A 12321-nucleotide genomic window follows, 5' to 3' on the forward strand; every position below is an offset into this window, starting at 1 on the left:
AAATTCTTAAATAATTGACTACTTCAGCTAGCAACACGTGTGAGAGTGGAAGTCCTGCTGATAATAATGTACCTTTTTAGTCCTGAAAACAATGGAAAACAGGTCTCACACATGTTTCCATCATCCTCCCCATAGGGAAAGAGAAATCCTTCTCACCCCCTCTGCTCTGGCAGCGTAATGCCCTGCAGCTCCTTCTTTGTATGGTTTTTTTAAAAAAACATATAAAGCTCCTTGTTCCCAAGCCCCCAGTAGTGAGGGATTTGTTCAGTATTGTCTCTACACTGCAGGATATTTGTAGTTGTTTCAAAAACCAAGTTTAGAGCCCTCATGTTCCCAGTAAACAAGCTGTACAAAATGGAGTTGAATTTCAACAGTTTGGGTCTTATTTTTGGGATGTTCAGTGGAGGAAGCTCAAGGCTGGTGTCCAGAAGCCAGGACAGCTTGGTTGGGAGAGCTCTCAGAGGAACCAGCTTGCCCATAGAACATCCTCATCCTCCTGGAAGTACATTTGCTGGGCTGAGGCATCCCTGATTGCAGGAGACCTGCATGACAGGCTTTGCTCATGCTTTCTCAGACCAGACCAGAAATTCACCTAAAACAGTTCAACCATTATTGGGCATTCAGTCCAGGGCCCAGACTACAGCTCATCTGAACTAAAGCTGCCCTGAAATGTGCAGTAGATTAAGAATTCTAATAGAAAAAAACCCTGCACTTATGCCTCAAGACAGATTTTGGCAAGCCATGGAGAGCAGTGGTCTCCATTAAATACAGGCATAATTGAGTTTCACATGGCTTATGACAAAGCTAAATGTAATGCTGTATACCATCAAGAAGTAAAATATATAGCTGTATGGTAAATCCTAATTCAGAAGAACCAGGTAACTTTATGATGGCTGTGTGGGATACAATTCTAATTAAAGATACTATTTGGCTATTTAGCAGACAGCTATAGGTAGGATTTCTTTTTTTTAAAGCACCCTACACAAGCCACACCAATTATAATTGTACAAAACTCTTTCAAACAGCAATCCTGAAGTACTCTCAAGTTGAGCTGGAGGTCACATTTTTCAGCAGCTAATTACTGAACTAGGAGGAAAAGAAAGAAATATAAAACTCCTAAAAGAAAATCGAAAATATTTATTATATACTGTTACAAAGAACTGATAAAATAATTATTTTCATAAATTTGTACACTTGTGGTTGGAGAAAGCAGATGTGAGATTAAGGACTCCCATAGTAATCTATCAGGAAGCATGTTGGGCTCCTTCTCCAAAAGGGACAAATTTTCATAGAAAAATACATTGTTCAAAAATTTGATCCAAAAGCTGCTCAAAACTATTGCTAGAATGTGTGTCACAAACGATATCAATATTCCAGCATTTTTCAAATATCGTGGCGTATTTTAGCTACAAGAAACATCACCAAGTCTGCCATTTCTCAGAAACAAGTCTGCATGACGCTGTAGCAGACTCAGAAGCATCCAATACGTATCCCAAGGGCACCGCACGCAGGACTGTGAAGCGCACAGAGGAGATGGGCTGAACCTGAAAGGGATAAATGTTAATTCTGCTGCGCTACGGTGCAGTGAAAGCGAGCGGCACCGGCAAAGTCATGAACTATGCACAGGGCTCCGATCAGTCACTGTGTAACGATGCACAAGAAAGGTCAGGTTACATTACAGCATCCATTCCGAGAGTCTTAAAAAAGAAGCTGTAACGCAAGATCAGTTACATTGGTTAAAACACTGGAACTCCAGATCAGTTTCCCGGGGCACCGCGGGTACTGCTGCGGGAGCGCCGAGCGCTCCGCTGCCCTCAAGCCTTCGCCGCTCGCCAAAAGGCGACCTGCAGCAAAACGTGCTATTGCTGTCCGAATGGCCGTGCCCCTTTCACTTCACGGCTAACATAACATCGAGGGGAAATTTCACGCCGAAGCTCCCTCAACAATCATTCACTGTCTCTTGACGAGAAGCCGGCGCTCCAGCGAGGGGGATTGCGCCCGGCAGTGGCAGCCCCTTCCCCTCGGCAGTTCGGGGGTTAGGGTCCCGCTGTGCCCCGCCAGCCGCGGGGCCCCGCCACCCTCACGGCTGCCGCGGTACCTGTTCCGGCGCCGCGCCCTCGGGCCCCGCTCCCTCAGCAGCCCGCGGCGGGCGCGGCCCGGCCGGGCCCGGGCGGCCGGGGCGGGCAGAGGGGCAGCCCGGGGCCGCGGCGCTCCGCTCCGCGCATGCGTCCCGCTCTCGGGAATTGGCTCTCCTCGCCGGTCCTCACCAAGTTCCAGTCCGCGGCTCGTCCCCCGTGAGGCGGCGGCCGGGATGGGGGCGGCTGCGAGGCGGGCCGGCCCGCGGGCGCTGCTGCTGCCGCTGGCGCTGGCCGTGGCGTGCGCGGCGCGCAGGTGAGCGCCGCCGGGCTGCGGACGGAGGCAGGGAGACAGGCGGGCGCGGGGCTGCCCGGCCGCCTCCTTAACCCGCTTGTGCTTCTTCCCGCAGCGCCGACGGGCCCAGCAACATGTCCTACGTGAAGGAGACTGTGGACAGGCTGCTCCAAGGCTACGACATCCGCCTCCGCCCGGACTTCGGAGGTGAGGCGCCCGCGGCCCCCGACCCACGCCCCGGTCTCCCAGGTGCGCTAACACCGCCTCCCGCTTCCCCCGCAGGTCCGCCCGTGGATGTGGGCATGCGGATAGAGATCGCCAGCATCGACGTGGTCTCGGAAGTCAACATGGTGAGTGACCCTCGGGCCGGAGCCCACGGCGCCCCGCGATGCGAGCGGCCGGGAGCCCGGCTGCGCGGGGATGCGCGTACCGAGCCACTGCGATTGCCGCAAAATAACCGAACACGTCGCAGTTGCTAGGAAAAGTTATTTGCGTTTTTGGGATGATGTTGGCATGCCTGTGGTGGCACTTCAGAAGAGCTCCCTGTCCCGGTCAGAATACCTGCTGCAGGTTTGAGGTTCTGCGTCCCTCTTGCCCTGGTTTGCCCTTTGCGTAGTCAGCAGCTGCCGTCGGAAATGCTGGAGTTTCTTGAACTGTAGCAGCAGATGGCCAGGTGTGCGTGTTTTCATGTTAAATTATTCAAAGAGTTAGACAGTTCACTTTGCATGCTAGTAGCCTTGAGTAAAAGGTGCAAAGAGAAAATAAGGACTTCTAGAAAATGCTTTCTTTCTTGTAGAAGGGGAAAAAATAACAACACTGCAGAATAAGTACATAAGGATGCTTCCTGCTATCAAAATCAGAAGTCTCGTAGCTACAGGTGTGAAACATACTGCGTTTGATTTCAGTTCTCCTGCAGGAAGGAATGCTAATAGGCAAGCAGGTTTAAAGAGCAAAAATGTGACTTTAGTGCCAGCCTCCTTTGACAGCCTTTTCCCAGAAGAAGACAATGAATCAGTTGCAAGTTTGAACGTTGTACAAAATCATGTTGAATTAGTCAGCATCATGGGCATTTTGCTCTCACTCTCTTTTCTTGTGTTTGATCTCACTTGAAAATCTCAGTTGCTTTCTGTACATAAGGGAACACCTACTTAGTTAAAAGAAGATTATAAACCCTACATTTCCATCCTGATCAGCTGTTTGTTTCACTGGGTGATATTTGCCTGTTAGAAGTAATTTACCCAAAGGTGGGGATTTTTTCCTTGGTGTATTAGTTAATAGCTGCCATGCAAACAATCTCTTCATTGATTTTTTTTGTTTTACTTTCATGCTTAGTTTTTTTTTCTGTTGTTTGTTATATGTATCACAGGTTCTGTTTGTGTGCTACTGTTCTATTTGCTTATGAATATGCATGGTAGAGTGGGGAGGAAACAGAATTTGTCATGTTGTGTATAGCATACCAAGGTCTGCTGACAAAGACAGCATTTTGCAAGTTTCAGCTCCTGGTTTTCCTGTTCCTGTATTGTACTTCCAGGGAGGAGCATGGTGCAGACCACACAAATAAGGCAGAGGAAACAGAACACAGATCTTATCAAAATAGTCAAAGAACAAATCTATTCCAACTCCAAGCTATTTCTGTGACACTGTAGTGGGATTGCTGCTTTCACATCTGGAAAAAGCCAAACGGAGCAAAGCACAAAAACACCTGTTCTGAAAAGTCCAAAACTTATCTTGTAAAGTCTCAACACCTGAAATACTGTTAATCTGTAGGGGGTGGGTGTGACAGTTTCCAGTGGCAATCTCACAGGGATTGTCACCAGCTCACAGCACTTCTTAGTTGCCTCCTGTACCCATCAAAGCTTCCTCTCCATTCCAGCACTTGAAAATCCTCTGGGAAAGAGAAGTAATATGCTAAATGAAGTTTTTATATAATCTCTGTGTGTAGGGGGCAGCTTGACTAAAACTGGTCAAAAAGTAATAAAATGTTTTCATTTCATAAAATGCCACATCTCACAGTGGAAGGAAGCAACTGGTCCCAACTGTAGCTGTAGCCATTCCTGAATGCAAAATATGGAGTCTCCATTCTGAATCAGTTTAAAAGGGCTTAGATATCACAAATGCTACCTGTACATACCCATATCTGGTGTTCTGTGTTGCAAGGTCTTTATGGTGTTGCTAGAGATTGTCTGCCTGGTTTTGGACAGTGATCAGTAATTTCATCCATCATTGCAAAAACAAGGTGGTTGATATCTTGGCATAAGAAGAAAAGGTTTTTTACCTAGTAAAATAATGCTTTCTTCTGGTACTTTTTTTATTTCTGAGAAATCATAGCCTTGAGATGCTTAATGTTGCAGTCACATGTAAGTCACAGAATCACAGAAGTTCAAGGCTGGAAGAGACCTATAAGATCATCAAGTCCAGCCGATGTTCTAACTGTTCAACTAGATCATGGCAGCAAGTGCCACATCCAGTCTTTTTTTGAATTCTTCAAGGGATGATGACTCCACCACCTCACTGGGGAAATGATTCCAGTATCTGACTGTAAGTCATTAATCTTCTTTTACTTTAAACTCAGTCTTATAGATTTTTTTAAAATTTATTTAGTAAAAACTACGGTTCTGTGGCTTCAGAGCCAGAAATGTTTTTCAAAAGATTTAAGTTTATAGTGTCCTCTGGCAATAGGGCAGTTTTGTTGCTGAAGGCATAGGAGTAAGGAGGTCAATACATCATGTGAGGTCCTCCTGACAAGAGGGTCTGGTTGGATCCCCCAGAGTTCAATCAGTCTCACCCTAGCAGTATTGGAGGGAATTGTCTTATCCCTTGGCTTCGCTCAGGAACATGAAAACTTATGTCTAGAGTGATAGAGGCACACATTTCCAGTCATGGTGCCCACAGAGTTATTTTGTGTTCCAGTCTCAATGCATAAATAAGAGTAAATATTGTATATAGAGAGAGAGAGGGAGAGAGAGAGAGGAGGTGCTCTCCTTTGGTGTGTTGGGTGGGACATGGTCATGTAGACTGTCTGCCATGTCAATGGGGTGATTTGTATGTCCAAGTAGATCCAGTCCTTGGGTAAAAGGTTGAGATATAGGCAATAGAATTATTTTGAATTCTGCAAGCACCAATAGTAGTTGTCTGTTCCAGCAGCTTGGCTGGTTGAAGTGGCTTGTTCTAATCTGTGAGACTATTGTAAAATTACTCAGTTAATGAAGCAAGACTTGCACAGTCTTGAAGTCAACTGTTCTAGTTTTTCTCCCTTACTACTCAGTCCTCATCTTCTCAGCTCATTAAATAGCATTATTTTATACCTGCTTGGTAGTTCAGTAATACTGTGGTGAGCTGTCATACCAGCTTTTACAGAAAGATTATTTGAAATGCTCATTCTTATGACTCTCCCATTTGACATCAGATATGTTGTCTTATGTTGATTTTTGCAGGTAATAATCTGAAGAGCTTGTCATACAACAAACAAGCAGGAGAAGTAGAATGTAAACATCCTAGTTACCATTGCCTGTTTCTAACCATGCTTCCTCCCTAATGTACCATGAGATAAGTTTTAGTTCAGTTTTCCATCTGATTTTCACAGCCTTGCTGTGGTAAGTGCAAGCATTACCTTCCAAAGGCAAATGGTGACCTTTCTCCGTGTCTCAGTTAATGACTGTTGAGCTAATTTTCATTCATGACAGAGCTCCATAAGTATAATAGACATTTACATGAATATAGAGTTCATTAAAACCATGCTATGACTAGATCTATTGAGCTGCTGTGGTGTCTGGTTCACTCTGATGCCTTTATGTGGTTGGCAGAAGGTGCTGCTTGTACATCAAGAATAAACATGGGCAGAATGATTGGCAGTAATTAGTGTCATGCTTCAGGGCAAGCAAACTAATAATGTATTTCTCTATCTACTAAGAAACAGTCAAGAGAAGTAACTGGACTCAGAAAAAACTGACACGCAGTAATGTTATAATTTTCTCTAAAATGTGTTTCTTACTGACGTAAAGGTGGTCAAATCTTTATAATGAGCAAAAAGATGTCATGTGCATGTCCTAAAGTTTAAAAAAATGTATATGATAAAAAACCTTTTATAGAGTAGTTATAAAAAGATGCCAAAGAGGAAAGAAAAAAAAGGAAAAAAATCCCTTTATTTTATATTGGGAACGCTGTTCTTGACCTGCCATACTGATCTTACACTGATGATGATGTAATTTCTGGGATCACAGACTGAAGGTTTCATGTCTCAGCAAAAAGAGGTAAATAAAGTCATGGGAAGAATGTATAATTTTTTAGCTTCTCTAAAATTGTATTCAAGGCTCTTACATTTATCTGATCTCCCAAATGAGCCACAAATCTTGCAGAGATTAGTTTATTTAACATTCCAACCTGTTGGGTAATGTCTTTTATAAATTTGAAAGAATTTATATAGCTTAAACCACTGACTTTTTGTATACTTTTTGTAAAGTGGATAATTAAATAAGCAACTGCATAAACGTATATGTATGTATATATATATATATATATATATATATACACACACACACATATATATATATGGTTTTCCAGTTTGCCACAGAAGCATCCAGGGCTTTGAAGAGCAAAGGCCTTCCCCTTACTTTAGGGTTGATGTTAGCCCAGGTGGCTGTGGCATCCTGCAGTGGTAGATGTTTAGCCAAGAGGATCTGAATCTGTGGGCTTTAACCCTTGAGCTGGGTAATGCTTAGAACCAAGGCACTGAAAGTTTGACCATTAATCCTGGCAGGCCACTGCTCGTGCATTAGATCCCAGCTCCAGAAATGGTAGAAGGACTTTATGTACATGGAGGTTATCTTAAGACACTTTTTGCAGATTGAGAAAGACAAGCGGTGTTTACTGGAGTAGCCAGAATTTCACACATCCTATTCCTCTTTCCTGTCTTAATTAGGTATCTGAGAATTTAGCATGGTGGCTGTTGTGAATCTCAACATAGGAAATAAATCCTGGGAACCAAATTGGCATTATGAGCCCCATCTCATGCTCTTTGCATCACAGCAGCCAAGTCTCATTTTTTGTAATTGTAAGCCTGGTTTATCTAGAACTAAAATGTCAAAAATTCCTTTAGCCCCAGCCAGTGTGGAAACACAAATGATAATAAATGGTCCTTGGTCTAAATATATTTACCAGAAGATGTTAATATTAAACTAATTAGATTAAACTTATTTTTTTTCTGGAAAGTCATAAAGCCTAATAATTATTAATGAAAATTTACTTAGCAGTAGTGCAGAAGAAGAAAGGAGAAATACTTTTTTGTTATATAGCAACTGTCCTAAAGAGCATGAAGGAGATGCAGAGACACTTCAATATTAATAAGAATGTTCAGTAACTGATTTTATTTTTTTTCAGCAAATATGGAAAAACTAATCAAGTAATAATACATAAAGGCCAGATCATTTCATCACTGTCTGTTCCAAACAGGAGTAATTATATTAGAAAGTGAAATGTGGAATGAATGTAGAAATGGGCAGCTTGGGGTTAAATGACTGGGTCACTGTTAGTGGATGTTTTGTTGGATCGTTTTCAATTTGACAAGAATAAGCATTTATTCAACAAAATTGATAAACAAGCAAAACTTATAAAGCAATAATGTGAATGTTGTCTCATATGATCCAGAAATCTGATATATCATATTTTTTTAAATCTCGAACAAAATTGAGACCAGCTTCAGGGTTGATATAAGCTGTAGTCCACATTTTCCTTTAGGCTGACAGGTACAATACTTTTCTGATTTAAAGGCTTAGACAAAATAGCTGTGAATGCCCTTTAGAAAATATGTATTTCTTTTGTCTAATGTTAAACTCACAGTTCCCCTCAAATGCAACTCTCCTGACTCCCACAATAGAGAGTTAATCATATCATAATGGTGCCTATGAAATTAAAGGAGTGACACCCTCTCCTTTAGTAATGGAACCTTTAGCACCCAGTCTGAGGTGTGTAGGATTTCATTAAATAAGGGGTATGCCTGTAAAGAGATAGGCTTTTTAGTTATGTGGAAGGGAAAATGAAAGGATTTCCCTGGCACTGCCTGTTTAGTGTACGTGCATCGGACAACATGGTTGTGGTGTGACTGCTGGAAACATCCAGCTGGGGATCTGTTATTGTGCACAAATCCTACAGTTCAGTGGTACAGACCTTTGGAAACATTCACAGTGCCAAGTCATTGTGTAGTAATGGAACACAAATTATTAACTCAAAAAGACCTATTCTCCTAAGTTAACTTCTTTCTAAAAAATGAAAAATAAATCCATAAAATTAAATTTCATGCTTCTTTTCTCGTGTGCAGCACAGGACAAGTGGTTATTTAAAAGCTTTCACATTTTCCACAATTGCATTTCCCATTTACTTCTGATTTTGGATTTTACATCTGACTTCTGAAAGAGAGTATCAGAACCTTTCAAACTAAGAATTCTTCGCAAGGAAATTCAAGGCATGCATTTCAAATGCCTGCAAAACATAGTCTTTTTTTTTTTTAAATCAGCTTTACTTTGTACTCTATTGCTTGAAAAGTTCCATACCTCCTCTAGGCCATAATAATTAATTATCTACCAACTGGAGCTCAGTAAAGACCTGAAGCTGAAGCTGTGCAACCAAGAGAGGGAACACTCACACCACTAGCTCACCCTGAGGTTGGAAAAGGGGGGAGAACCTCAGTGGAGGAACAGTGACAACCTGAAAAGCTATTGCCAGAAAGACCTGTTCCTGTTCACAGGATTCCAGGTATTCTGTGACAGCAGCTCAAACTGTTAAATCAAACCCAGAGATTGGCTTTATTTAAAGGTATTCCCAACCGATGTGTTTTGTTGATCACTGTATTCTGAACAGCAGCTGCTTGGGAGAATTCTCAGTAGTTTTTTCTCTCCCATCCATCTTGCTTGTGCTGGACTTTAAAGCATCAGTAAAGGCCAAAAAAATAACTATAAGGTCTTCTGGCAGATGTTGACAAGTAGCCAAGATGGCCACTAGAAAGATTTTATACTTTAATGCTCTTTTAGACTCCTTATTTTCTTCTAGAAAGAGAACCCAGAATCTCAAGGTATGCACTTTCATGCTTGTAGAATTCTCTCACATAGAAAATGCCTGTAACTCTGGCAGTGCTCCAAAAAACATATTAAAATGAAATTATTTCCACCCCAAAGGCTAAACTACTACAAATATGCTCACAAGGAAATTGTTCGTAGGAGTCACTGAATAATCTAGCAGAATAACGCCAGATAATGCAGTTGATTCTTTCTTTAAGTAATAACTGTGTTAAGGTTTACGTGGGATGGAGAATGTAGATCAGATTTCTTGCCTATCAACTTTTAGAATAACCTTGCAAGATTAAATGGTTGCTTTTGGCCAAAGCAGTGTCACACTGGGGTTGGTTTCATCCCCTGTTGGGGCAAATCCTTATTGGTTTATGTCATGAACTAAGGAAAGGTAATTTAAAAGATTCAGAGGCAGCTTCTAGAAAGCTGCATTATTACTCAGACATCCACCTTATAACAAGATTGACTTGTATGGTTTTAAATGCTCACGTTACAGTACATAGTTTCAAAGCACAGATTAATGATTTCAGACTGCCAAACTTAATTAAAGGTTGGAATAAATGTTCTCCATTAAAACTCGTCAATCCGTTTGACTGAGATGGAAGAATTTCAGTCATGTCTTTTTTAATTGCCTGTAGAAAGAACTGAAGAGTTAGCAAAGTTAAAACTGTTGAAACACATAAACGGTGTCTAAATATTATGCAGGATCTTAATCATATTGAAAGAGGAATTAATTTAATTTTGTAGCATAATTGTAACCTCAAGGGTCTCGTAAGTGTAACTGAAGTAACATGAGTAGAAGTCAATGGCATGTAGATGTGTTTGTGCTTGTGTATCTCAGAAGCTTCTGCAAGCCCTAATTACTGCAGTGCACTGCTGTCCCATCCAAGTGGCCTAGATGCTGATAGTCCCATGTTTTCAATGAATATGCTCACCAATAAAATTTCTTACACCACTAAAATGAAGTACATAATATCTCCACCAGCTCAACAGTTTACTCAGCAGCTTGCAGGAGCAGTTCAGCTCTCCAGGTTACATAATTTTTAAACCTTTGTTTCTTTTTAATTTTCTGTGTTGTTGCTCTTCAACAGCATGAGAGAGTAACCGAGACTGGAATTATACCCTCCCATCCTGTGTTCTTTGTTATGATTTATCCTTTCCTTAATCAGTGTTTTTTTGTAAACCATTAACTGATCAAAATAATACACTGGTCAAGGAGGGAAATGGATGAGGTTTGGAGGCTTCATTCACATTAGCACATTTCATAGGCAGTGCAGTTTTGTCTCTGGTTTCCTATGAAGGGAACAAAACATGGGATTGACGGCCACCTGTAAATTCTGAAGTTAAATGTTAATCTGCAGATGATTCTGACGTATTACTCAAGCAAGCTCATTACCTGGGTTTATTGTGGAACCTCATGGTTTCAATGACTTTTGCACAGTTGCTGTTTGAAAATCCAGGCAACAGTGGTGCTCCAGACCATAGAGAACAAGTAAGTGGAAGCGGTGTTGCTGAGGACAACCTGTTGTGCCAGGGAATAGCATCAGGGCCTGACTGGGCAGGAAAGGACTGCTGGCTCAGCAGGGACCCTGCTGATCTCACTGCTGCTCTGTAGGGCCCATCAGGTCAAGCTGCTGTCATGACAGATGGCTAATTCTTTTCAGATTTGAAACAGCAATACTGTGGTAGATTATTTTTTATAGTTTTATATTTTTTCTATTTAGAACCTCTTGCAATGCAGGCAACATTTTTTATGAATTGCATAGTTTGTTTTTTTTTTTTTTTCCAAGGATGTTTGTGGGGCTAGAAGGAACTTGCAATAAAGCAATTGTTGTGCTGGTATTTTCTCATCTAAGTGATTACAGTAATGAAGAATTCAGCACACTGTTATGGAAAGGAATTTAAAAATATGGAGCTCTGTACTTCAAACATTATGAATCTGTTAAACTCATTAGTATGCATAATTTTGCAATTTTTAGTCCAAAACAATGGAAAGTCAGTATTTCATGTAACTTCCAGTAAACAGAAGTGATCAGTACAACATGTTGCAATATTCAAGAACTCTGGAGCAAGAAGCTGGACAAACTTTATGCAACAGCAAGCCAAATGCAATTTTGAACCAATACACTTTGGTTGAAATACTTTATTAGCTAAGATTTATATTTATCCGTGTGCTCTTGAGTTAAGAAAAATATATTTAACATCTTGGTAGGGGAAAAGATTGTTCCCATTTATTAGCTGTTCTTTCCCTTCGGAATATCAGCTCCAAATGGCTTCTCTGGAGTACGTGGAGCATTGATGTGCTTGGCTCACCTTGTTCATTGGTTAGGTTCCTCTGAAAACCTGAAGTTGCATCAGTATTGAGTCAAACAAACCTTACTTAAGATGATTATACTTTCCTGCTGTAACTGCATTTTCTTGGAAAAAATTTTGCCAGTAATGTGTAAACTCAAAACAAACTGCTCTGAACACACAGACATCAAGAAAAGACTTTTTAGAAAGCTTAATTTTGCTTCTCAGATGATGCCTCTGAGAAGCAAAATGCAAAAAAGAATGAAAATGAGCAATTGAGAAAAAAACAAGAAGTCTGTTACCCTCGTGGGAATATATTCTCTGTCATTGCAGAGTCTTGGTTTGCAGACAGCTTGGTTTTTTTTGAAGCATTTTTACTATTTTCCTGCATCCTAGCTTAGTGTTTAAATTAAGGGTTGGAGCAACCCTCAGTATCAACACAGGCTGGGGGATGAACAGATCAAGAGCAGCCTTTTTGAGAAGGATTTGGGGGTGTTGGGTGACAGGCTGGACTTGACCCAGCCATGTGCACTCAAACCCCTGAGCCAAATGTGTCTGGGCTGCATCCAGAGCAGTGTGGGCAGCAGGGGAGGGAGGGGAT

The 12321-nt window shown here is 41.5% G+C and overlaps 1 protein-coding gene across 1 annotated transcript in view; it reads left to right on the plus strand.

Annotated features, from left to right (window-relative positions):
• The first annotated feature begins 2234 nt into the window (after positions 1-2234).
• The window catches only part of GABRB1 (gamma-aminobutyric acid type A receptor subunit beta1), a 114736-nt gene continuing 104649 nt past the window's right edge, over positions 2235-12321 (plus strand). Inside the window, exons 1-3 of the mRNA XM_059471316.1 lie at positions 2235-2391; positions 2486-2577; positions 2653-2720. Of these exons, the coding sequence (XP_059327299.1) occupies positions 2312-2391; positions 2486-2577; positions 2653-2720 (240 nt within the window). The 5' untranslated portion in view covers positions 2235-2311. The remainder of the gene's footprint in view (positions 2392-2485; positions 2578-2652; positions 2721-12321) is intronic.

This window comes from Ammospiza nelsoni, chromosome 4 (genome assembly GCF_027579445.1).
Source record: "Ammospiza nelsoni isolate bAmmNel1 chromosome 4, bAmmNel1.pri, whole genome shotgun sequence".
Classification (NCBI taxonomy): Eukaryota; Metazoa; Chordata; class Aves; order Passeriformes; family Passerellidae; genus Ammospiza; species Ammospiza nelsoni.